The sequence below is a fragment of the Dermochelys coriacea genome, chromosome 1 (assembly GCF_009764565.3).
Source record: "Dermochelys coriacea isolate rDerCor1 chromosome 1, rDerCor1.pri.v4, whole genome shotgun sequence".
Lineage (NCBI taxonomy): Eukaryota > Metazoa > Chordata > Testudines > Dermochelyidae > Dermochelys > Dermochelys coriacea.
In genome coordinates this window covers 289493965-289520838 of record NC_050068.2, presented here as the reverse complement: position 1 = coordinate 289520838, position 26874 = coordinate 289493965, and the positions used below count along the sequence as shown (strand labels likewise).

The 26874-nt window shown below is 40.4% G+C and overlaps 1 protein-coding gene across 15 annotated transcripts in view; it reads right to left on the bottom strand.

The window, feature by feature from the left end:
* GRIP1 (glutamate receptor interacting protein 1) overlaps positions 1–26874 on the bottom strand; it is a 535595-nt gene that overhangs the window by 337666 nt on the left and 171055 nt on the right. For 3 of the 15 annotated variants that reach the window (XM_043493761.1, XM_043493756.1, XM_038381333.2), the window contains exon 1: positions 16998–18009. The exons of 5 other annotated variants lie outside the window; for them this stretch is intronic. In XM_043493761.1, coding sequence (XP_043349696.1) covers positions 16998–17130 — 133 coding nt within the window. In that variant the 5' untranslated portion in view covers positions 17131–18009. Of the gene's footprint in view, positions 1–16997; positions 18019–26874 lie in introns of those variants that run through there. 7 more of the 15 variants (XM_038381087.2, XM_038381165.2, XM_043493773.1 and 4 more) reach the window with 6 other exon arrangements.

The window sequence follows — 26874 nt, the reverse complement described above, 5'->3', positions numbered from 1 at the left end:
TTTTGTCTCACACATTCTGTTTCCCAATGATCACACCACAGCCTTCAGATTGCTACCAGGGTTGGTTGAGATTTCCACTACTTTACACCTCCTTCAGTCTCCTGGCTGCTGCATTTCAGCAACCAACAACCTACCTTCCTAATGAATATCAGCAGAGCCTACCTTTGCGGCTGCTCAGTATTCTCCTAGGCAGCAGCAGAGTGATGTGATTCTTGTCTGTTTCACTGCTTCCCACAGTATTCTGATTGGTAGCAGTGACAATAGAAGCTGAAGCAAGAGAAAGCACTAGAGCTGTCAGTTTGCACTCAGGTCACATGATCACATTTGAAATATTACTTTCAGAACCATAAGAGCTAGAACTTTTTCTAGTTTAAAATGGTTTTAAATGAAAGCTGAGGTGCTGCATATATTGGCAGTAATTGTCCAAAAAGGCTTCCTTCTTACCTTCGATGTACAGACTTTTCATAACACATTATAGAATACGAAATTGTTAGTCAAGAATTCTATATTCTTTCTATTACAAAAAACACTACACTAAAAAAAATTAAGGTTACAAAGTACAGTACACAAAATTAGGAGAAGCCAGAATTAAGATGGACTCTTCAACCCTAATTTGTCCCTCCCTCCTTTGAACATATGCATTTCTGATACAGTTTTTAATTACATGATCACATACTTTTTCTAAATCACAGGACCTTGTCTCCGTCAATGACCAGGACTGAATGGATACTCAATATTTTGTTTTATTATTATTATTGTTCAATATGTGGCCCCCATGCCTGGCTTACTGCACACTATTGAAGTCCTGTTCTAAAGAGAGAATAATTAATTTCCTCATCAACTTCTCTATGGCTCTCATCAATGTAATATCTTAGTGTTTTACAAACAATTAATTTTCACAATACATCTCTGAGATTAGAGGTTATTACCATCCTCATGCTCCTGATGGGAAACTAAGGCAGAGACCGATTAATGTCAAAGGGCTCCATTAATTTTGGGTGCCCCATTTGACATGCATAGGACCTGATTTTTTCAGAGTATATAGCATTATGTAGCACTTTATATGTGCAAAGCACAGCTCCCACTGACCTCAGTTGCAGTTGTGAGTGCTCAGCACTCAGACAATGAGAATACACTATTAATGACCACTAGCAAAAAGTTTGGTTTGAAGATATATATCACTGCTATATGATGGCTGCACATGTAGGCATACCCAAGCTAGCTTTGATCGAGCTACTCACTAAAAATATACTCCTAGGAGAGTTCTGTGCCACTGCATGCACGCAGAATTCATGTCCCAGGCAGATTTCTTTGCTTCCCTGCAGAAAAATGACTTAACAGCGAAGAAAAGATAAGCCACAAGAGCAGTCACATCCCCCTCCCCAGCAGCATGAGCTAGCCACCCAAGTACAAGCCTGCAGGAATGTACTTGGGTGGTTAATCTGTGCCGCTGCTGCTTCACTGCTATTTTTAGTGAAATAGCTCAATTAAAACTAATCAGATATCCCTACACGAGTTGCAACCACACCTCTCAAATACGGTGTAGACATACCCTTTAAATGATTAGCCTACCACCACATAGGAACTGGCAGAGGCAGGGACAGAATCCAGCTCTCTAGGGCAGTAATCAAGTGTCTTAACCGTTCTTTCTCTTCCTGCAATTCTCTGCCTCATTCATACAGACATTCCAACTTCTGCAACAAATGAGGTAGGGCTTCTACAGACAACACCCTCCTTCACTGCACAACCCCAATTAATCCCCAGAGCACAATATATCCTGTGCACTGAATAATGCAGGGTCCTATTGGAAAAGATAGCATATAATCATGTAATTAAAGGATGTATCATAATGCATATGCAAATGTTTTCCTAACTTTTAGGTGCTTGACTTTGCAACCTTAATGTTTTTAAGGTAGTTTTGTGTGTGTAATTTCCTAGGTTTCTAAAAAAGGAAACTAAAAATCAGAAAATGTAATCATGTGGACCATATGGACACCCAAATGGTTCATAAGCCAGACTGTAACATTTAGAGCCACAGCAGACTACTTCCACTTGAGCTCGTGGAGTAACTGACAGCAGTACTAGATTGCCATCCTCTATGTGGACCAGCACTAGAGGGAGATGAGACACACACTTTGCCAGTGGAATCAGAATCATAGAATTAGAGAATCATAGGATTGGAAGGGACCTTGAGCAGTAATCTAGTCCAGTCCCCTACACTCATGGCAGGACTAAGTATTATCTATACCATACCTGACAGGTGTTTGTCTAACCTGCTCTTAAAAATCTCCAATGTTGGAGATTCCACAACCTCCCTAGGCAATTTATTTCAGGGCTTAACCACCCTGACAGTTTGGAAGTTTTCCTAATGTCCAACCTAAACCACCCTTGCTGCAATTTAAGCCCATTGCTTCTTGTCCTGTCCTCAGAGGTTAAGGAGAATAGTAAGTTTCTAGCCCTCATGGTTATAGAGAAAAGCTTCAAAATATGACCATAGTACTGTATTTGTACTTATATGGCCCACTTTATCATAGAATCTAAGTACCTCACAATCTTTAATATGTTTATTCTCACAGCACTCTGTGACAGTGGTGCTCAAACTTTTCCAGTAGTGCCCCACCTTAGCAGTAACTGAATCTGCCCGTGCCCTCCTCCATTACTGCATAGCCAAGGCTTCCTCAGCAGTGGAGCTTGGGGACAGGGGTGGAGCTTGGGCTAGAGGCAGAGATGGAATAAGGGCAGAGCTGGGCTGGCGCTAGAGAAAGGGCTGTGGTCAGAGCTGCAGCTGGGATCACAGCTGTTCTGGGGGCGGAGCACGCAGCAGAGTGAAGCTGCAGCTGGGGCTGGAGCTGGTCTGTGGGTGGAGCTGGTGGTGAAGAGGACAGGAGGGTGGAGCTGGTCCTGGAGGCAGAGCAGGACTGGGGATTGAATGGGGTTGGAGGCTGAGCTAGTCTGTGGGTGGAGTGGGGCTGGAAGCATGCTGCTCTCTCCCCGCCCCTGCTGTCTGCCCCCTTGAACATTCCTCTGTGCCCCCCTAGGAGGCATGCCCCACAGTTTGAGGACCACTGCCCTGTGAGTTAGGCAAGTACTGTTATCCTCATTTACAGGTAGAGATTATTAGGAGGCTGTTATAAAAGGGAAAGTCTTAGAAACTTGGGAGTCTTTTTAAAAGATTCTGTAAAACATTTTCCATGTTCCAAACAGTAAAGAAGTGTGGAGAAAATGTGCTATTTTATTTCTTCATTTATGTTTATCAAATGTTTCTAGCCAAGAGGATTTTGTCTTCTGTTGTGCTCACAGATGTGTATGAATGTTTGAATAGTAACTACAGATGAATTATGTAGTTTAATTAAATATGAATTTATATAGAGTCCTTGCTTAAGCAATGCAGTTTTATAATACAATTCGGTCAGTGAGACACTAACATGTATAGTTCTCTGCAGGTAGGAAAACAATACTTCTGTTAAAAGAACAAGAGTACTTGTGGCACCTTAGAGACTAACAAATTTAAGGTGCCACAAGTACTCCTGTTCCTTTTGCGGATACAGACTAACATGGCTGCTACTCTGAAATCTGTCAATACTTCTGTTGTGCTAGGAGTAGAGTCAAGTCTTGAAGGTCACTTGGGGGAACAAAAGTGTAATCTTTCCTGTACTGCATATTTAACAGAACTTTGGATTTATGCTATTATAGTTATTCTATACAGTTATTTAAAGGAGACTGGTTTATTTATGTAGTTTTAAGAAGCCTACAGTGGTAACAGGCTCAGACATCAGTACTTCAATTTTTTGCACTAGCTATTGGAACTTCTTTCTGCTAACAATTAGGAATGTAGACTATTGTTCTTTCTTTCACCCTCAAGTCCAACTCTTGTTCTTTGTCTGTTAAAATAAAGATTTTCATATGCCATAGCTCAAGAAACATATTTTTATAAGAAATGTCACCCTGTTGCTACTCTTCTCTTTAAATTACTTTGCTGCTATGACACTGCATATCTAATCATTTAGAATGGTGAACAGCTAATGTGTTCCTACTGTCCAATATATTTATATCAGCTTTTTCTGATAACCCAATTTCAAACAAAGGAATTTAGAGATGTGGGCAGCCATTGAACTTTCTGTTTCCTGTGGTGAATGTGTAAGTGCAAGTATTTATCATGGATATGTGAACTTGCATCATGCATATAAAATGATAGGGTTATTTTTCTCTTTGGATACTCTGAATTGATTTTGACATTGAGTTAGTTATATGAGCTAAAGTTAAGCTGATAGACAAAAAGCAGTAGGTAAAGTGTCTATTCTGCTACAACCATCCCGCTCTGAAATTCTAAAGATTGAATGGATTTTTACTATTTTCTTCAATAGGGTATAATTGCCATGTATAGTACATTATCACAAAGAAAAGACAGCTGTTTGTCTTAAAAAATATTTTGTCATTTACCTTACATAGACATTGTTTACCCACTAAAATATATTATAAGGATCTTATTTTCGTTTGCTTAGAATATTGCCTAACTTAAAATGTTTTAGGCTGAAATTTTCCTTGTTGGGTGTCCGTCTCAGGCTTTTTGGGGTAAGTTTCAGTGAAAATGGTTCATCTGTTACTGACTGGGGGAGAATGTTTGTTTCTTTCCATGTGAAAAAAATGCTTACAACCATTCCACTGAGATGCTCTAGTGCCTCCATTCTTTGGGAACAGGGACTTGAAATTTGTCGGGGGGGAGCAGGGGGTCATCCTGATACCAGGGATGTGTCTCTTGCTTTCCCTATGAAAAACAGTGCAAATTTGGCCAAATTATAGCCTCGGGGGGAGAGGGGGTAAGGGGAAACAGTTTGCACATGCTCAATAGAGACTTATTAATTTGTTGGCTAAACGATCTAAGGATGCCATTTGTACAAAGCACGCTCCATCGTGTGGCTGCAGAGGCACACTGGATTTTCCCTATAATTACTGTTATGGGTTGTTGTGGGCCACTTTGACACCTGGCAAAGAAAATGAGACCAAGGAAGCCTGTCTCCCCTGTACTCTCAATGCTTCTGGTGCTCAAGCAATGTGGAGGTGGAAGTGGCCTGATTAGATGCACAGGTCTCAAGAGATAGACTTAAGGTGGGGGATGTGGCAGAGGAAGTAGATTGGGACAAGAAGCTTCAGGGAGGAAGAGTGGAATTAGGATCGGGGTGTGAGGTGGGGAGCAGAAAGATCAGATGAGGAGCCAGAGTGAATGGGGACAGGGACAGACTGGAAAAGGAGATTGTGGGAGAGGGAGAAGAAGGAGATTGGAGCTGGGATGGGGGAAGACTGGGACTTACTTCCTGAGGGATGACCTAATACTGGCTGGGCAAGGAGACTGGGACTGGAACAAGACGCTGCATGGGGGATGGCAGGATGTAGAATAGGAGAAGAAGCTGATGGAGAGAAAAGACAGGATTGGTATAGGGACAGACACCATTACTCAGCAAATGTCTGTGAATTGGGAAGGGGTTGCAAGTGCTTTAGAAGACTGGATTAAAATGTGAAATGATCTGGACAAACTGGAGAAATGGTCTGAAGTAAATAGGATGAAATTCAATAAGGACAAATGCAAAGTACTCCACTTAGGAAGGAACAATCAGTTGCACACATACAAAATGGGAAATGACTGCCTAGAAAGGAGTACTGGAGAAAGCGATCTGGGAGTCACAGTGGATCGCAAGCTAAATACGAGTCAACAGTGTAACACTTGCAAAAAAAGTGATTGTTCTGTGATTGTCTATTAGCAAGACACAAGAAATAATTCTTCTGTTCTACTCTGCACTGATTAGGCCTCAACTGGAATACTGTGTCCAGTTCTGGGTGCCACATTTCAGGAAAGATGTGGACAAATTGGAGAAAGTCCAGAGAAGAGCAACAAAAATGATAAAGGTCTAGAAAACATGACCTATGAGGTAAGATTGAAAAAATTGGGTTTGTTTAGTCTGGAGAAGAAGAGACTGAGAGGGGACATGATAACAGTTTTCAAGTACATAATAGGTTGTTACAAGGAGGAAGGAGAAAAAATAATTTTTAAAAATGGAAGCTGAGATTCATTCAACTACTTACTTGACTCCAGACGCTAGGACTTTAGGGGGAAAAAATCAAGTACCACAGGACTTGCAGTGAAATCACAAAAGTTGGCAAAACTGCTATTTGCATAATGAAAAATAGATACCTTAACCTCAATATACACAACCTGAGCTACTGATGCACAACCCCTTAATTATCACACAAAATGACAAAGTAAAACTTTAGAACCACAAACAAAACCAAAATAAAACAATGACAAACCCACCTATGTAATGCAAACAAGAATTCTTTACATCCTTTGTGAAATGAAGGTGGGAGACTCTTCCATGCAGGGAAGAATTAAGCTGTTTCTGACCACAGTCTGATTTTTAAAAAGTCCCTGATAATCCAAACTACCAACAGAGTCAGGTGGGATTGGCCCATGGCAACTTGGCCAACAAGAGAGGCAGACAGCTACAGCTGTCCAGAAACAGCACCAGCCTCACTGCACCTCCCAGAAAGACACTTGCAAGGCAGTCTGACTTACAGTACATATACTGCACCATAGGTCACCACCACTATTATCATTATAACAGAACTCAGTAGCACTACCATAACTGCAAAGTTTTAAGCATTCCCTTTATAAAGTCTGTCTCGCAGTGCAAAGCAACACAATTTGGGCATTCAGCACAACTTAGCAGTTAGAACTAACTGCTTCCATTGAAGTCCAAGACAAAGTTCCCCCATTGACTTCTGTAGGAGCAGAGCGAGGTCAACACAGTGTTTTTGAAAATTTAATCTGTGAAATTATACAAGTCAAAAAAATAGATTTGTAGTAGTTTGGGGTTCTTTCTTGTCATTGTTTAGCTTCATTTTTTAAGTAAACTAGTTAGGATTTTTCCCTTTAATTTTATAATATAAAAAAACAAGATCTAAAACAAAACAAAAACGCTTTAATTCCCAGATATAGAGGTAATGTGTACTGATAACTCTAAACCAGTGTCTCAGTCTTTCCAGACTACTGTACCACTTTCAGGATTCTACTGATTTGTCTTGCATACCTCCAAGTTTCACCTCACGTAAAAACTATTTACTTATATAATCAGACATAAAATACAAAAGGGACACAGTACTCTATTACTGCAAAATTGCTTACTTTCTTATTTTACCATATAATTATAAAATAAATTGACTGGAATATAAATATTGTACTTACATTTCAGTGTACAGTATACACTGTATACTGTATACTGTCAACTGTCATGGCTTTCAAGTGATTAAAAAATAATCACATTTAATCGTGCAATTAAAAATATTAATCGCACTGTTAAATAACAACAGAATATCATTTAAATATTTTTGGATGTTTTCTACATTTTCAAATATAATTATTTCAATTACAACACAGAACACAAAGTGTACAGCGATCACTGTATATTTATTTTTGACTACAAATATTTTCACTGTAAAAAACAAAAGAAATTGTATTTTTCAATTCACCTAATACAAGTACTGTACTGCAATCTTTTTATGATGAAAGTTGAACTTACAAATGTAGAATTATGTATAAAAATAACTGCATTCAAAAATAAAACAATGTAAAACTTCAGAGCCTACAAGTCCACTCAGTCCTATTTCTTGCTCAGTCAATCACTCAGACAAGCAAGCTTGTTGACATTTGTAGGAGATAATGCTGCCTGCTTCTTCTTCACAATGTCACCTGGAAATGAGAACAGGAGTTTGCATGGCACTGTTCCAGCCGGCATCACAAGATATTTACATGCCAGATGCACTGAAGATTCATTCATATATCCCTTCATGCTTCATCCACCATTCCAGAGGACACGCGTCCATGCTGACGACAGGTTCTGCTCAACAACAGTCCAAAGCAATGTGGACCAACACATGTTCAGTTTCATCATCTGAGTCAGATGCCACCAGCAGAAGGTGGATTTTCTTTTTTGGTGGTTTTGAGTTTTGTAGTTTCTGCATTGGAGTGTTGCTCTTTTAAGACTTCTGAAAGCATGCTCAATACCTCCTCCCTCTCAGATTTTGGAAGGCACTTCAGATTCTTAAAACTTGGGTTGAGTGCTGTAGCTATCTTTAGAAATCTCAGATTAGTACCTTCTTTGCCTTTTGTCAAATCTGCAGTGAAAGTGTTCTTAAAATGAACAACATGTTCTGAGTCATCATCTGAAACTCCTATAACATGAAATATATAGCAGAATGTGGGTAAAACAGAGAAGGAGACATACAATTCTCCCCCAACGAGTTCAGTCACAAATTTCATTAAAGTATTATTTTTTAATGAGTGTCATCAGCATGGAAGCATGTCCTCTGGAATTATAGCCGAAGCATGAAGGGGCATATGAATGTATAGCATATCTGGCATGTAAATACCTTGCAATGCCAGCTACAAAAGTCCCATCTGAATGCCTGTTCTCACTTTCTGGTGACATTGTAAATAAAAAGTGGGCAGCATTATCTCCTGTAAATGTAAACAAACTTGTTTCCGATGAAGTGAGCTGTAGCTCACGAAAGCTTATGCTCAAATAAATTTGTTAGTCTCTAAGGTGCCACAAGTACTCCTTTTCTTTTTGTTTGTCTTAGCAATTCATTGAACAAGAAGTAGGACTGAGTGGACTTGTAGGCTCTAAAGTTTTGTATTGTTTTGGTTTTGAGTGCAGTTATGTAACAAAAAAAAAATCTACATTTGTAAGTTGCATTTCATGATAAAGAGATTGTAATACAGTACTTGTATGAGGTGAACTGAAAAATAATATTTCTTGTTTCATTTTTACAGTGCAAATAATTGTAATCAAAAACAATATAAAATGAGCAGTGTACATTTTGTATTCTGTGTTGTAATTGAAATTAATATATTTAAAAATGTAGAAAAACATCCAAAAATTTTAAAAACTTTCAATTAGTATTCTATTATTTAACAGTGCAATTAAAACTGCAATTAATTGTAAATAATTTTTTGAGTTAATTGCACGAGTTAACTGTGATTAATCGACAGCACTAATATACATTTGTGTGCATTTGCTAACATTTAGAAACAGATTGGTGATAAATAACTGCCTATGCGGATGAAAGCTGCCTAACCTTTGTCATTAACAAGTAGTATGTGATTTAACTAATAAGAATTTTTTTTAAAAAATCAGAACACATAACTTGAGGTATGTCACTTTCCTTAGTACAGGTTTAGGGTTAGAGTTATTTTGATAACAGGTCTGGTCTACAATTTGACCTGATTAGCATTATCAGCACAAAGTTATTTTTCAAGCGAGTCAGGTTAGGGAATGCAAAGACATTTCTGTATAATATTTTCCTAGGGCAGGAGTTCATACCATAGTCTTGCACATTATTCTCTGAGAAGACTACCTTAACCTTTGCAGTTTTTCTGCAGAGGGTCTCTCCCTGACCTCCCAAAGTGTACATTCCAAGGGGGTTATCACAAGTTTAATATTAGGGTGACCATACATCCCATTTTGGCCAGAAAAGTCCCTTTTTTAAGTCCTGTCTCGGCCATCCCCACTCCCCCCCCCCCCCCCCCCAAGAGGCATTTCTCCCATTTGCTCTTGCTAACTTGATCAGTTGGCAAGAGCAAACAGGACAAATGCCCACCTTTGTTAAAAAAAAGTCAGGTGTGGTGCAGAGGAACATGCGGTGGACAAGCGGAGATGTCAACCCCTTGCAAGGGGGGAGGGAAGCAGGAGGGGAGACAACATTCCAGGATGCAGGGGCCCCCACAGGGTTCCAGTGAGGGGGCAACAGCCTTGCGGGGGGGAGGAAGCAGGGTTCCAGCGACCAGCAAGAGCATGGGGGGTGAGACCCTCAGGCGAGTGGTTGGGGGTGTCTCATTTTCTCTTTGGGAAATATGGTCACCCTATTTAATATTAATTCTGACTCGTCTCACTGTATGTGTGTTTCGTTATTGGCAAGGGCTGCTCTTCTCTCACTGCACATACTTCCCTGTTTCTTCATTCCCTCCTCCCCTCAATAGTTGTCTCCGGCTGGAGGCTACCATCCCACAGCTGACCCTGAGAGCAGCTCTTGTAGCAGTGTTATCTAGTAAAGACAGCTAAACTGGCTCCTCATTTCCAGGTGCCTTTAGAGGTGTTCAAGCTCCACTTTGCCAGACAAAGAGCCCACCGAAGCAGTTGGAAACAAGGAGAACAGTCAGCACCATGTGGCCCTCCAGATAGCCTGAGAACTGCTACTTCTGACTCAATCTCTAATTTATTCATTTTGCATCTATACCCCCTGGAAAGGCCGTTAGGTCTTCTTTTTCACCAAAGATTTCCTCTAGCATGGCTTGGAGGGAGTTCTCCAATTCAGAACCGGGGCCTGAGTTTCCACTACAAGTAGCTGATGCTAGCTTTAGGCAGATTTCAGCTTGAAAACATCCAACTGATCCAATTAATTTTTGTACACATAATAGTCAAGTTGTCTCTGAATTAATTCTGTACATTTCAGATCATCAGGTTTGGCAACCTGTTGCAACATTAGCATTTTTATGGTTCCCTAAGTGAGTGCTTAGCTAGACAGGGATCTAGCATAGCACTAAAGCACATACTTATCTTTACGCACAGAAAGTCATGTATGACCATCCTGTACATTAGCAATTTCCCACACACACCTATTTGGTGTTCTTTGGTGTTTTTGAATATTGAATGATATTCTGAAACTACCAAGTTTAAATTTTAATAGTCACTATTAAGTATGTACAACAAAATCTTTACATAATATGTTTATACTACTCATTTAGAATTCTTAACTTTCGGTCTTAAATATCTTAACCATTACAAACAACAGCAGGCTAAAATTTGACATACAGATTGCCACTTGGATGTGACATTTTCTACCAAATAAATTCCTGATCCTGCAAACAGATGTGTGTAACTTTAGCCACTCAAATAATTCTATTGACCTTACTCATGTGAGTAAAATTACATATATGGATTTGTACTAATGAGGCAAAAATACGTAAATTGGTTAAATCACTGACACAGCAAACAATCCATTATCATTTCTGCTCTATGATTTAAAAATGGCTTGGGGGGTGACCAAAGGGGGTCTCTAAAATATTTTATTGTTCCAAAAAACAGTATTATGGCATCAGAAGAAATATTACACATCTTCATATAATTATACATGCTATGCTGTTAGATTTCTGGTAATCCAGTGGCCTAATCTTTAATAAATGTAAATTTTATAATCTGGACATGTGCAAGAATTGAGAAAAAACAAAATATAACAAAACATGCACACAACGTCTTTTGTCTTAAAATGAGACCTTATAGTTAATCATTTACTTTCTATAAACTGGAGCCTTTTGAGTTTACATTGAAAAATAGCTAAGCACATGCCTACCTAATTTTCAAAGTATTTTAGCTCTAAAAATGCACCATGCAATAATGCCTCATAATTTTTACTAACTGTTTATTGTATATCCTGTAGTAGTTCCCTCTGCACCGGAGATAAGGTTGTGATATTCTCCTGATATTCTCCTAAAATTCCCCCCCCTTTAAAACCATCATCTCCACAAAGACCTAATATCATGGCCACCAGCAGATACTTTTTGGAGGCTAACAAAACTGTAGCATAGGCTAGTTATATACTCACTTCTGGTATTACCCTGTCCTGAGTACTGAGCATACAAACAATAAATAACATCCCGTAACCCATCTGCAATGAAAGTCAGAGCCCAGTTCAGAAGCCAAATTGTCATCCTTTTATATTGCAAATGCCACTAGGGCATTGTTACTACAAATACAATTATTTTGTAAAAGTTTTATGTTTTACAATTTATTATCAAACTGTAATCTGTTGAAATTTGCAGTTTAACAGAGGCAAAAATCATGGATCATTCAGGATTTAGATTAGCTATTTTTTTTTAAAAAAAGTAAAACAAAATGGTGCCTCCGTATTGACTATGTAACAGAGAAGGTTAGAGCATGCCAACTCCATTAAGGGGTAAACAGTGAGGTGACAAAATTTGTAGATGATACAAAACTACTCAAGATACTTAAGTCCAAAGCATACTGCAAAGAGTTACAAAGCAATCTCACAAAACAGGTGACTGGCCAACAAAATGGCAGATGAAATTCAATGTTGATAAATGCAAAGTAATGCACACTGGAAAACATAATCCCAACTATACATACAAAATGATGGGATCTAAATGAGCTGATACCACTCAAGAAAGAGATCTTGGAGTCATTGTGGATAGTTTTCTGAAAACATCCACTCAATGAACAGTGGCAGTCAAAAAAGCGAACAGAATGTTGGAAAATCATTAAGAAAGGGCTAGGTAATAAGACAAAAAAATATCATATTGCCTCTATATAAATCCATAGTATGTCCACATCTTAATGCCATCCACAGATCTGGTTGCCCCATCTCAAAAAATATATTGGAATTGGAAAAGATACAGAAAAGGGAAACAAAAGTTATTAGAGGTATGGAACCACTTCCATATGAGGAGAGATTTAATAAAACTGGGACTTTTCAGCATGGAAAAGAGACAACTAAGCAGGGATACGATAGAGGTCTATAAAATCATGACTGGTTGGAGAAAATAAACAAGGAAGTGTTATTTACCCCTTCTCATAACACAAGAACTAGGGGTCATCAAATGAAATCAATAGGCAGAAGGTTTAAACCAAACAAAATGAAGTATTTTTTCACACAATGCACAGTCAACCTGTGGAACTCCTTGCCAGAGGATGTTGTAAAGGCCAAGACTATCACAGGGTTCAAAAAAGAACTAGATAAATTAATGGAGGATAGATCCATCAATGGCTATTAGCCAGGATGAGCAGGGATGGAAAACTATGTTCTGAAGTGTCCCCAGTTTATGGTTTGCCAGAAGCTGGGAATGGACGACAGGAGGATGGATCACTTGATGATTACCTGTTCTGTTCATTACCTCTGATGCACCTGGCATTGGCCACTGTCGGAAGCCAGGATACTGGGCTAGATGGACCACTGGTCTGATCCAGTATGGCAGTTCTTACGTTATTTTCATTCTGCATTGGAATGAAAATAAAAGCTTTTGTATTTTTTTTTTTTTTTTTTTACAAAATGGAATGGGGTGGAACCCTCCATTTTCAGACTGAAAAGGTTAAGTTCCTGATTAGTGTCTACACCTCTCTGGTCAGAAGCGAATAGAGCGCCTTGGAACTCAGAAATCTTCCCATCAGAAATTTCATCAAACCAATACGTCTTTGTGAAATGTTTCGGTTTTGGCAAAACGATGTATTTCAATGTCAAAAATGTTCCAAGAAGCTCTACTATGTAACATTCTTACTGTTCAGAAGCAGTCTAGATAATGTAATAAGTATTTTTATTATGCAAAGCTTCATTAAAAGGAACAAGTTGAGTGGCAGAGTTTTAATGGTGCACAAGATGAATATAATACTTGCTCAGGCATCTTATGTAATAAGCACCAAGTTTTCTGAGTACCTGGGGCAGTAATTTCATTATCCATTATTGTCACAATGTTACGTCTCATTTAAATGAATGTGACACCTGCAATACTAATATAATTATGAATTTGTGTAACAAGAATACCACTCAGAATAGTATGCAACACTGTGAAGTCAAATAATCTCAACAAAAATAATGTAGCTGATGCGGCATCTCAAAATAAGGCTAGCCGTTTATGAATAAAGCTTAAAGGAAATTAAATTAAAGAGAGCTGTAGTAAAAACTTGATAAAAAGGGGGAAATTCAAAGTTGGGACCATCCATTTACCAGGAGAGCCTTCACTATTTCTACCCTTCGTTCGCCCTATTGTGCCAAAGCAGTATAGCTCATCCGATTTTCCATGAAGAGGGCTTCAGAAGAGTGGCAATGCTATATACCATCTAGCTTGAGCTACAATACCCAGGTGCAAAAGGGGAAGTTAAGGACAGAGTAAGGTCAACTTTTATCCAAAATCCCCAGAGGCCTATTCCATTTTTAACTCTATTTTCTTGCTTTTTGTGTGGCTGTTTGATCCTGGAGTTATTTTAATACAGTTTTTGCATTTCATCAATTAAGAACATGAGAAATATTACTGCACATGTGAAACGACTGTTTGAGTGAATCCTCAGCTCCACTAGACAAATTTAAATAGAATTAAAATGTTTACATTTCTTTGGACATAAAAGTCCAAATACATAATATTATTGGGGGGAGGAAGGGAGGAAGAGGGCATACCAGAAATGCTTACACTATTTGAGTGAACAATAGGTCCTTGATTCCATTAGCTCTGAGCTGTTGACATTTGTATCAGTAAATACACTAGAAGATCATTTCAACAATGCAAAGAATTTTCTAAACATAAAGGAATGCCAAAAGAATCATTATTAAAAGGCTTGTTTCAGAGTAGCAGCTGTGTTAGTCTGTATTTGCAAAAAGAAAAGGAGTACTTGTGGCACCTTAGAGACTAACAAATTTATTTGAGCGTAAGCTTTCGTGAGCTACAGCTCACTTCATTGGATGCTCATGAAAAGCTTATGCTCAACTAAATTTGTTAGTCTCTAGGGTGCCACAAGTCCTCCTTTTCTTTTTGCGAATACAGACTAACACAGCTGCTACTCACTGAATGCATCTGATGAAGTGAGCAGTAGCTCACGAAAGCTTATGCTCAAATAAATTTGTTAGTCTCTAAGGTGCCACAAGTCCTCCTTTTCTTTTTATTAAAAGGCGTGTCATTCCTCTATAACCTGCACTGTAAAAAGCGAATTGCTGGAGCATAGTTAAGTAATATTTAAACATGGAATGTACATTTAATTTTATAAGTTACATGAAATGCAGGTTAAAGAGCAGAAGTTTTAGCAACAGCAGCAGCATGCATTGACATTTTGTACAACATAATTTAAGTGAATATCACACCTCCCACCAAAACTGTGACATACAACATACTTGAAAGAGTAGACAAAAGAAACATTAAGAAGCAATTACATTCGATGAGATAGCTTAATAAAAGACTCTGGTGTTTGATGACTGATGAATAGTCAAATCTTTAGAGTTTGAGTATCTTGTAATACATTTTATTAAGTAGCTGTTTGAAGTTGCAAGCCCCATGTGCATCCAATGGCAGAACTATGCATTATGTTTTAGGTGGTTATTTAACTCTGGATTATGAGCACTGATGAAAGTGGCAGAGAACATGCATACCTACCCACTTGAAAATATTTATTGTACATTTATTTATTGTACATGAGCTTGGCAGGTTAAAGTGTGTAGAAAAAATATTTATCATTTTATTCTATTAAGGGGAGTCAAAATGAAAGGAGTAATCACTATTAAGCATTTGGTCCAGTCACACAGCTGTCTCATGCTAATTTTTAAAAAAATTAGCAAATAAATCATAGGTACATACATTTGATGTTGGTTTGCTTGGTTGTTTTTGTTAAAATATGTTCTATTACAATCTGTTAGGGAAACACTAGCTTAACACTACTAATTTGATATATAGCCCTGTGATTTGCGTGACATGAATAAAGCTAAAAAGTTGCATGTTTTCATTAACTTATTTCATTTTAAAATTCTACAATGTTTTGTAGTTTTAAATTTGATGTTCCTGATGTAGAGTACACAATTGTAAGATGGTACCTTGCCAGGTTAATCTTTTTTAAAAAGGAAGTGCTTTGCTTAACAGATCTCAAATCAGTTGCACATAAATCATCCACATTACTTTAATGTAATTTGTGTAACATTAAGCACTTATTAAAAAAAAAAAAGCTCAGAGAATATTACTAAGGTCGGACCCATTAAACACCCACACAAAATATACACATCATATATTCAACAAATATTGGACCTATCCCCAAAAGTAAGCCATCTTGTTTGACCAGCATAAAAAGTTTGATGCAGTTGATCTGAACTATTTTTAAGACATGTTTACTACTTGCATTTTCATAAAATCCATTTTTTCAGCATTTAACCCTAAAAAGATTATATTATGAAAAAACTACACTTTACTCAGATGGAATCAAGAGGAAGTGATGGAAAAGGAAACTGACAGCTACTTGAATGGTACATACACATAAGAGTACATTTAATCTTTATGTTGCCAGGAAAAGGCAGAATACAAACTCTGCAGAAAAGCTCCCAAATCACAAGTCAAAAGAATAGCAACTCTATTTTTTGTGCATGACTGATTATACTGTCAACACCTTCCATTACAGAATGGCATAATAAACTCAGATGTCTGTGAGTAGCTTCTTTCCCATTGTCCCCTCAGGCATTTCTGGGCATTTCCAATCCCTTGGGATAAGTCAGAGAGAGACCAGGAACTCAGAACACTGACAGGTACAGAGAATTATTCAAGTGCATTGCAGTTTATAGTACAGATTTTGCAGGGGTCTTAAAAACAGCCATTCTACTTTGATGTATAGCTACTACTGCAGACGTATGACAGCAAATTAAGGAGGGGTGGGGAACCCTGATTACTTAATTCCTGAAGCAATTTTGAACATGCAGCCGCAAAGAAGCCCACTTGAGTTACTTTCTACTGTAAGGATCAGGGCACAGTTCAGACACAAAGGACTGACTTTCAATCAACAAATATTAATCATCAACTTGAACTTATGCAGGAGCAATTATTTTTTTAAAAGCCATGTAGTAGAAATATGAAGATAGTTATATTTATATATAAAAGTGTTCTAAAAAGGCTATCATATCAGTTTACAACACAAAGTCGTCTAACAAAAGGCTTGCAACAGTAAGAATCAATTAATTGCACCTGAAATATTAACCACTGCTACAGACCCTGCTTGATTTGAAAGCTATGATAGTTTTTCTTTCTAATTTCCTACCAGCAAATTTAGACATATAAAATAAATAATAGTAGTCTAACGCTTGTAATACCTGCATGAGTTTCACATGTAGATATCTATCCAGTGTTAGCATTTTGTAATAAAAACAATATTGAATATTTATCACAACAGGAAAACATTAGGTTACACAGTGCTTACTTCGAAAATGCTCTGAAGCATAATAATAGACATCCTCATAGCCCTCATGATAATCCTCCTCAGGTCGGTACTTTTTGCCTTTTCTTCTTCTCGATCTTCTTATCTGCTTCACAAAGCCCAAGAAACGTTCCATCTCTTTCACCAGTGCACAGTTAACAGCCCAGTTTACCTTTTGCTGGTCTTAGCAGCTAAGCTTCACATAAAGCTGTTTGAGCATGAATGAACAGCAAATATAGATGGAGAGCTGCACCCTTTGACTAGCCACTCTGATACCATTAAAAAAACAAAAAAAACCCCCAACAGTTTCAATTATGACAAAGCATTTTGTTTTACCTTTAAGAGGACCTTTATCAAATCCATTGTTTTTATGTTGAAAAATTGCAATCAAGGTAAAGAAGGAAATAAAGAGAAGTGTTTGATCAGCCTTTAAACAAAACAGAACAAAGTTCAGAAGATCTGCCTGACAGCAAGAGGAATCCCAGCACTAGAATTTCACTATCCTATGTCTCCATCATTTGAAGTGGAGCTGGGGGGCGGGGATACATGTTAGTCAATGGACTCAACCATATCTGAAGGCAAAACAGTTTTCTGTAGCCTGTTAATAACTACCCTGATGTTTGCTGTGGCACATGCTCAAGACCTCATTTCATTTCATTTGTTTTAAAAATGTTAACCGTGCTGATCCATTTCTGATACCACACATGGTGGATGAACAAACAACAAAGTGGTTTAATCCATATAGACAGCCTACTCACCGATAAGTGTGCATGATGAATGTGTTAATTGGAGCAGCAAGGAGAAAGCTCGGCAGCTGCTTAAAAATGACATGTTTACCCACAGGGCATTCATGTATTCAAATCATTGTTTGATCTAAATATTAAAATGTACTTCACAGAGAAGCTCCTTATAGATCCAGTATGGCTATACAGTAATGCAAACAAAGAAAGCTACATCATGACACACCGTACTGCCTACGCTATACTGTACTCATCGAAAATCCTAGCTGAGTTGTAAAACTTGAAAAATAACCCAGAGCAAACCAACCATGCATGAAGCAGAACTGTTCTGTTAGCAAAAAGCCTGAAAAGGTGCCCACATTTTTCTGACTACTTGTTTCTGCACTCCACAAGCATTCTCTAAGATAAGCCAGGAATTTCACAAGCGTTTTTGACAAAATTCCCCTCCTTTAAGAGGGAACAAAAGCAAATATCCATTCAAATCCAATCAGTTGAACATTTACCAGTTTGTTTTTTAACCTCACCACCCCAGTAAACTGAGTGAGCTCTTTATACGAGTAGGAAACCTCCAGTCTGCTGACACGTTTGGAATGCAATTAATCACATCAGTCAAATTATCTTGTACCTACTTACCTACCACCCCGACATATCCTGTTCCTCCTTACCCAAAGGGAATTACTTTGAAAGCCTGGTCACTACAGTTACTTGATGAACAAGTCACTAATTCAATTCATTTTAGGTTATGTCTATACTACGAGCTAGGGGTGTGATTCTCCTGCTTGCGTACGTAAACTCGTGGTAGTTTAATTACAACTAGTGTGAGTATCAGTAGCAGTGTAGCTGCAGTAGCCTGGGCAGTGGAGGTGCAACTGAACCATGCCCAGTACAAACACGCCTGAAATCAGAGGGTACCTACTTGGCACAGCTAAACCATGTCTTTGCTGCCACTCCCCATGTATGCTACTGCTGCTACACTACTATTTATACTTATGCTAGCTCTTGTCAAGCTACTGGGAGTATTTGTACACAAGCTAGGGAATCATCACACCCTTAGTTTGTAGTACAGACATAGCCAAGTATCATAGCTCTCATATGGAAGTTACTTTTTGTTACATTCCTGAGCACTGAGATTGTGTGATAAAATGATGGAAAACAACATGACTGATGTTTTTAAAAAGGAATAAAACTTTGTATAGGCATTTTTATGAACAGATCACGGCATCCTCCAGAATTTTAGTTACTCTCTTTTTTTGCTATTCTGTTTCCAAACAGTACAAAACATATTAAATGAAAATTGTGACACTTTTTATGCAAATATTTAGAATATAATAGCAGGAGAGGCAGACTCCCCTGAAGAGCTAAGTCTTATTATTATTATTGCTTAAGTGCTCGCAGTCTATAACTCTCTCCCCAGCCCCTTTTTCAATTAGACATTAACAACATTCACCTTTTAGACCGAGGGTGGGCAAAATATGCCCCGTGGGCTGGATCCGGCCCATCTAACATTTCTGTCCGGCCTGTTGGGCTCTTTGGGCTGCCCCCTTGTGATCTCTGGGCTGCACACAGAGTCTTGCCAGCAGCAGCCGGCTGCAGCCAATTCTGGGAGTGGCGTGGGGCCACAGCATGCAGGCAGCTTCCTGAGCCCTGCTGCGCCACCGGCTGGGAGCCACCTGTGGTAAGCACTCTCGGACAGAGCCTGCATCTCACACCCGCTCCTGCACCTCAACCCTCTACCCCAGGTCAGAACCCTCTCCTGCACCCAAACTCCCTCCCATCTGCAGCCCATGATGATTTACCAAAATTCATGGAGTGGCCCGCCCTGCAAAAATTATTGCCCACCCCTGTTTTAGACTGAAATTTTCCAGACTTGGGCTCTACCTAAAGGTGATATTTTTTTTTTAAACAACTAAGTAAAAATGGTTCAGCCATGAGGGGGTGAAGAAAACTTTCCCCAGTATAAAACAAACTTTGAGACTTTTTAACTGCCCTACAGTACAAGTGGCTAAGGTTTGAAAGTTGAAATTTGGCATGGATATGGCCTTCACTGAGGAAATGGGCCTCTCTTTATTATTGTTATTAGTTCTTTTGTAACAGTGAGCCTCACTCTGGGATGAGGGTCCCATGTCCTAGGCACTGTACGCCCATGGACAGTCTACACCTAAAGAGCTTGAAGTCAATCCCATGACTAGAGATAACAGGTTGAGAAAACAAATAGGAGGAGACAAGGTAACAACAAAACAATCATGACTAGAGTAATAAGCGAGACAAAGTGGCTGGCTTTAGATAACTAGATCTATGAAGGTAGATGTGGGGATCTGTGGATTTCTTGGATAGGGCTTTCTGTAGGATTCCACTGGTGAAACTGATCATAGTGTCCAGAAAGTAGATGCTAGTGTGGGAATGTTCCAGAGAGAGTTTAATGAATGGGAGTTTAATGAATGGTTGTTGAAGTTGCGGTGGAAATCTGAGGGAGTTTAAGTTGTCTGTCCAGAAGATGAAAATATCTTTGATGTATCTCAGGTGTATCACTGGTTCCATGGTGTGTTTGTACAGAAATCCTTCCTCAAGATGGCCCATGAAGAAGTTGGCATCATCATGCCTACCTCCATAGATCCAGTAAACATCAAAATACACTTAAGAATCTGTTAAGTACAGCCCATCATTCAGAAGCCACAAAATATGTTCCAAGGGAAAATTCCAGGATATGCACCTTAACACACTCAAAACCGCCTTCACTAAAACAAGGACACTGCACCAGAGAAGTAGATCACACCATGGAATGGGCCACCCAAATACGCAAAGAGAACCAGCTTCAATACAGAAATAAACCCCTCCAACAGCACACTCTTAGCTGTCATCTACCATCCCACACAGAGACCCATATCATCAAACTACAGCCCATATTCCATGGGGACCCAATCTTAAAAGAAATCTTTCCTGAAGCCCCTCTTCTGGCCTTCAAACAACCCCCCAACCTCTCCAAACTCATCATCAGAAGCAAGCTTCCCACAGACCAGAACTAGGGTTGCCAACTTTATAATTGCACAAAACCGAACATGCTATTCCCGACCCTTCCCTGAGGCCCTGCCCCACCCACATTCCCAAAGGCCCCGCTCCCACTCACTGCATTCCTCCTCCTTTGGTGGCTCACTCTCCCTCACCCTCACTCACTTTCACTGGCCTGGGGCAGGGGATTGAGGTGCAAGAGGGGGTGACGGATCTAACTGGGGGTGCAGGCTCTGGGGTGGGGCTAGAAATGAGGGATTCAGGGTGCAGGATGGGGCTCTGGGCTGGGGCAGGGAGTTGGAGTGTGCGCTCCAGCTGGGGGTTCAGGCTCTTGGGTGTGGCTGGGTATTATGGGTTTGGGGTGCTGGAGGGGACTCCAGGCTGGGGGTGGGAGTGGGACCAAGAAATTCAGAGTGCAGGAGGGGACTGCGGGTTGAGGCAGGGTGTTGGGATGCAGGAGGGGGTACAGTGGGGCTGGGGATGAGGGGTTCAGGGTGTGGGAGGGTGCTCTGGGCTGCGGCAGGGGGTTGGGGTGCAGGGGGGGTGAGGGCTCCGGCTGGGTGCAGGTTCTGGAGTGGGCCTGGGGATATGGGGTACAGGAGGGGCTCCATGATTGGTGGGGGCTCAGGCCTGGGGCTGGAGCTCAGGCTTATCTTGGGCGGCTCCTGGTCAGTGGTGCAGCAGGACTAATGCCTCTGCACTGCGCCCCAGAAACGGCATCAGGTCCGGTTCCTAGGTGTGTGGGCCAGGAGGCTTTGTGCGCTGCTCTCACCCACAGGCACCGACCCCCAGCTCCCACTGGCCACAATTCCCAGCCAATGGGAGTGTGGAGCCAATGCTCAGGGCGGAGACAGCACGTGATTCCCCATGGCCCCCCGCCTAGGAGTCAGACCTGCTGGCTGCTTCCAGGGTGCAGCACGGTGCCAGGACAGCTAAGGACTAGCTTGCCTTAGACCCGCAGCACCACCAACCGGACTTTTAATGGTCCAGTTAGCAGTGCTGACCATATCTTCCAGGGTCCCTTCTTGATTGGGTGTTCTGGTCAAAAAACGGATACCTGGCAACCTTAACCAGAACACACCTACTCAAAGTGGCATCAGCCCCTGCCAGAACAACAGATGCAAAACCTGTGGACATATCTCCACTGCTACAATGATCAACACCCTCACAATACACCTTTCAAAATCCATGGGTCCCACAAGTGCCAAGTTTCTTATCTGCTGAGTGTACTCACCCCGGCTTCCCCCAGGCCCTGCCCCCACTCCACGCCTTCCCCCAAGGCCCCACCCCCACCCGCCCTGCCTCTTCCTGCCGCCATCCCTTCCCAGTTCCCCGCCCCATCTCCTGAGCATACTGCACCCTCGCTCCTCCCTCTTCCCCTCAGCGCCTCCTGACACCATGAAACAGCTGATCCACAGCAGCCAGTAGGCGCTGGGAGGAAGGGGGAGGCACTGATCTGTAGGGCCTGCCAGTGGGCAGGAGGCACTGGGGACGTTCTGGTAGGGGGGATGGCAGTCGGTGCTCAGCACCCACAGAATAAGTGCCTATGATGGGTTCTACACATGCCTATCACAATACGTGGTGTACCTCATCCAGTGCACTAAATGCCTCAACAACAACTGTGTGTGTGAAACCAGCTCTCAAATGAACTCACACAGGAAAATGTTAGAAGAGAAAAACACCCTATCATCTCTGGGTGAGCACTTTCCACAAAGCAATCACAATATCTGACCTATCAGTCCTCATCCTCAAAGGAAACAAACAACATTTTCAAAAGATGAGCCTGGGAGCTTAAATTCATCGCTTTGCCAAACACTAAAAATCAGGGTCTTAATCGAGACACTGCATTTATGGCTTATTTCAACACACTGTAACCCACTAGCCTCTGTTTTTGTCCTGTGACTACAGCGGTGTTAACGGGCCACTACACCTTGAATGGTCCCTTTACAATATGTGCTAACTGCTTATGCTAAACTATCTGTTTGATCTCCTATTTAGCTGTGACACTCTTAGGGCTTGTGTTCCTGGAAAGTGTTACAGTTCCCGCACAGGTTTCAGAGTAGCAGCCGTGTTAGTCTGTATTCACAAAAGAAAAGGAGTACTTGTGGCACCTTAGAGACTAACAAATTTATTAGAGCATAAGCTTTCGTGAGTTACAGCTCACTTCATCGGATGCATCCAATGAAGTGAGCTGTAACTCACGAAAGCTTATGCTCTAATAAATTTGTTAGTCTCTAAGGTGCCACAAGTTCCCGCACAGTGCTTTAGTGAAGAGGGTTCACCCATTCACATAGTTAATCCACCTCCTGGAGAGGTGGTAGCTAGGTCAGCGGGAGAAGTGCTCCCTTGTCAACATAGCGCTGTCTACAAGAGGGTTAGGTTGCTATAATGATGTCACTCAGGAGTGTGGGTTTTTCACCCCCGAGTGACACAATTGTACTCATATAGGTCCATAGAACTTTCCCAGACCTGAAGAAGAGCTCAGGGTAGCCCAAAAGCTTTTCTCTGTCACCAACAGCAGTTGATCCAAGAAAAGATATTACCTCTCCCACCATGTTTAATACTTTGGGACTTACACAGCTACAACACCACTGAATAATGTAATAAGCACAGTTCTAGCACACCAACTGCCTGCCGATTTTCTAAAGAAAACCGATTTTACTTGAAGTTTTGAGCTTTTGAAAATTGCATACTGAGCTTCCACAGTAGATTTTTTCCTCACAAAGCTACACATAGCTAAGAAAGGGTTCATTGTGCACAAGTGTATGGCTAACTTGGCAAGGTAGTGAAAAAAAATATACTGAAATATATCCCTGCAAACTGAGAGGGAGACCACCAGCTGGGAAAAGGTTCTTGCATTCCTTGTAAGGTATGAGAAGATTGAGGGCAAGGTACCTGTGCAATTTCTAAGATGGGCAGGAGGGAACCCATATCTTGATACATAGTGCCCATTTTGGTCAATTTCACAGTCACAAGATTTTAAAAATCATAAATTTCATGGATTCAGATATTTAAATCTGAAATTTCACAGTATTGTAACTGTGGGCGGTACCAATCCAAAATAGGGTCATGGGGGGGTTGCAAGGCTATTGTAGAGGGGTCACGGTATTGCCACCCTTACTCTCTGCTGCTGTCTTCAGAGCTGGGCAGCTGGAGGGCAGCTGCTGGCCAGGTACCCAGCTCTGAAGGCACCGCCACCACCAGCAGCAGCTCAAAAGTAAGGGTAGAAATACCATATCATGCCATGCCACACTCACTTCTGAACTGCTGTGGCAGCCACACTGTCTTCAGAGCTGGACTCCCAGACAGCAGCCGCTGAGTTTCCTGAAGCCAGGGGAGGTTCCTGGAGATGGGTCTAACCTGACCTTGGGAGTGGCTCATGTACAGGAAGAGGAAGTCCTGTCCCTCCTCAGCCTGTTCAGGACTAGCACCTGGAGCCCGGTGCTTGGGAGTTAAAGTGACCTTGCAGGGGAGGGAGGTGAGTGACCTCGGTGCTCTTCCTCCCCCCACCCCCGATTATGGGGCCCTGGGCAGTTGCCCACTTGCCCACCTGTAAGGCTAGTCCTGCCTTCCCCAAAAAGTGACCAAACCTTCCCACCCCCATACCATGCCACCTCACTTCTATGTTGCTGTTGTCCACAGCACTGCCTTCAGACCTGGGCTCCCGCCCAGCAGTTGCTGCTCTCCGGCGGTCCAAATCTGTAACATCTGGTCTCCCCTATAATAGTCAGATTTCACAGTTCGTTTTGTTTTTCACGGCCATGAATTTGATAGGGCCCTATAGATACACCTTAGTGTATCACTACAACAACTATTCATATCTAAGGTGATAAATAGGGCTTTCCAGTGGACTCTAGCCAAAGAGCTAGTTGATTTGCTGACAAGTACTTTATTCATCTGTTCCCCTTTGTATAAATACCAATAGCAATGACTAATATTGCCAGTATCCTTATTTTCATTATTTTTACTAGACCATGTATGTTTTTTGTGGGGGACTTCCACACAGCTAAAGCTTCAAGTATTAAAACCAAGCTACAGCAATCCAAAAATGATGCAAGTTACCAGCCCTCCAATTTCACACAGCTGTTATTTTTAAACCACTGAACAGATTTACTGTTATTTCTAACTTTCCAGAAAACTGTATATTTAGAGGCAGTGGTGTAATATCATTAGAGATATATACCAATTTTTTAATCTAACTTCTACCCCGCAAGTTATAACTGCAAGTCTCACCAGAGCTTTAACTATGGAGCTATTAACAGTTACTGCCAAATACAACAGTTCAGAGTTATGGGATTCTCAGCCTGTGGGTCATAACCTCCAGGTGGGCTGCAAAAAGTGTCAAGGGGCCATGACCACTTTGCTCTTCTTATAGGCTAAATGGAATGACATCTCAGCTAGATGCAGGGGGGAGGAAGTCCTGTAATGGAAAAGGTTGAGAACCTCCTTAAAGAACAGAAAATAATATTAAAAATTATCTAATAAAATATATTGGACTAATGTGAAATGAAGTTATTTTAAATATGTAAAATAAACATGAGATGCTTCACCTATGCCTGTACATTTGAGGGGGAATTGCATTATTTGAGAAATATTATAAAATGAAGACTATTTCAAAATGCATAGGCACAAAGGGGGTAGAGCTAAAAGTTCTGTAACAATTCCTGACTACTGAGTGCTTCACTGTGTAACTTTACCAATATATTAATTCATAAAATCATCGAATATTAGGGTTGGAAGGGACGTCAGGAGGTCATCTAGTCCAACCCCCTGCTCAAAGCAGGACCTAATACCCAACTAAATCATCCCAGCCAGGGCTTTGTCAAGCTTGACCTTAAAAACCTCTAAAGAAGCTTTGCATATGAAATATATATTTAATACATAGCCCATACTATATTTAACGGTTTTTAATGTCTTCAATGTGTTTTACAAATATTAAGACTCAGAATATACCTATGAAGTAAATGTTATCACCATCCCATTTGCAAATGAATAAGCACTGCATCTTGAATCAAATGTTACAAATACAGCTTTCTTAAAGTGAAAAATTTTCATTTCTTTTCCCATATCTATCCACCAATCTGTAGCCCACTCTTGGGAATATTTCATTTCTCACTGACAACACCGGGAACTCTTTTAAAAGTTTTGGCACCATGGGGTTTTTATAATCCCCACATAAAATCCTTCTAGAGTTTTGCTAGGAAAAAAAAAAAAAAAAAGACTGAGGTAAAATTTTCAAAAGTGCCACAGTGACTTAGAAGCCTAAGTCCCAATGACATTAGCTCCTAAATGACTTCGTTTTTGAAAGCGTTATTCTGAGTACAATGTGGCAGGTTAAATGTGGCAGACACTCTGGGCTGTGTTGACACTAGAATTTTTGCACCCATAATTCCCAACAGGTGCAAAGCCATGGCTGGAAGTTGTAATGTAGACAAGTCAGGCTTTTTGGATGATCATATTTCCAAAAGACTTAGCCAAAAATCTTTATGTGTTGTACTCTCTTGGTCCTGATTAGAAGTAGTGTCTTTGATTAGCTTGAGGTGGGGGGAAGCCATGAAAGTTAAGGCATTTAGTTGTTTAGATGTTAACTGCAATTTCCATGAATACAATAAAGTTCACAATTCAATTTTTGGCCCTTATGAAACTCTGGTGATGACAGCATTTCGTAATGTAGTTATATGTCTGCTCTGACAATTAACTCATTTCATATAAGCTACCAAGAACCACACAGTGATACCTTTCAGATAATATCAAACCTGGGCCTGATTCAAATCAGTGACCTGCTGGCCAAAGGCTTCATGACAACAATTAAGTAAACATGACATTAAGATACTATGCTCTTGGGAGAGCTGAACTAAGACCTCAGAAGATACGTAGCATAAGATCCACATGATCAAGATCAGAGAATGCTACTGCTTCAGAATATGGGTTAAGATGTATAAGCTTCACCTCCCCATCTGTGGTAGCCATAGCAAATATTAGTTGTTACTATCAGTAAAAGCTCTACATTTAACAACCCTGTTTGCATACAATTATTGTTGACCATTCACCAAAGCATAAGCAAATATTTGGTTCTGAATGGAATGTGGTCTAATAAAATTAATATATTCATAGATGCCCAGAGAAACTGTTCT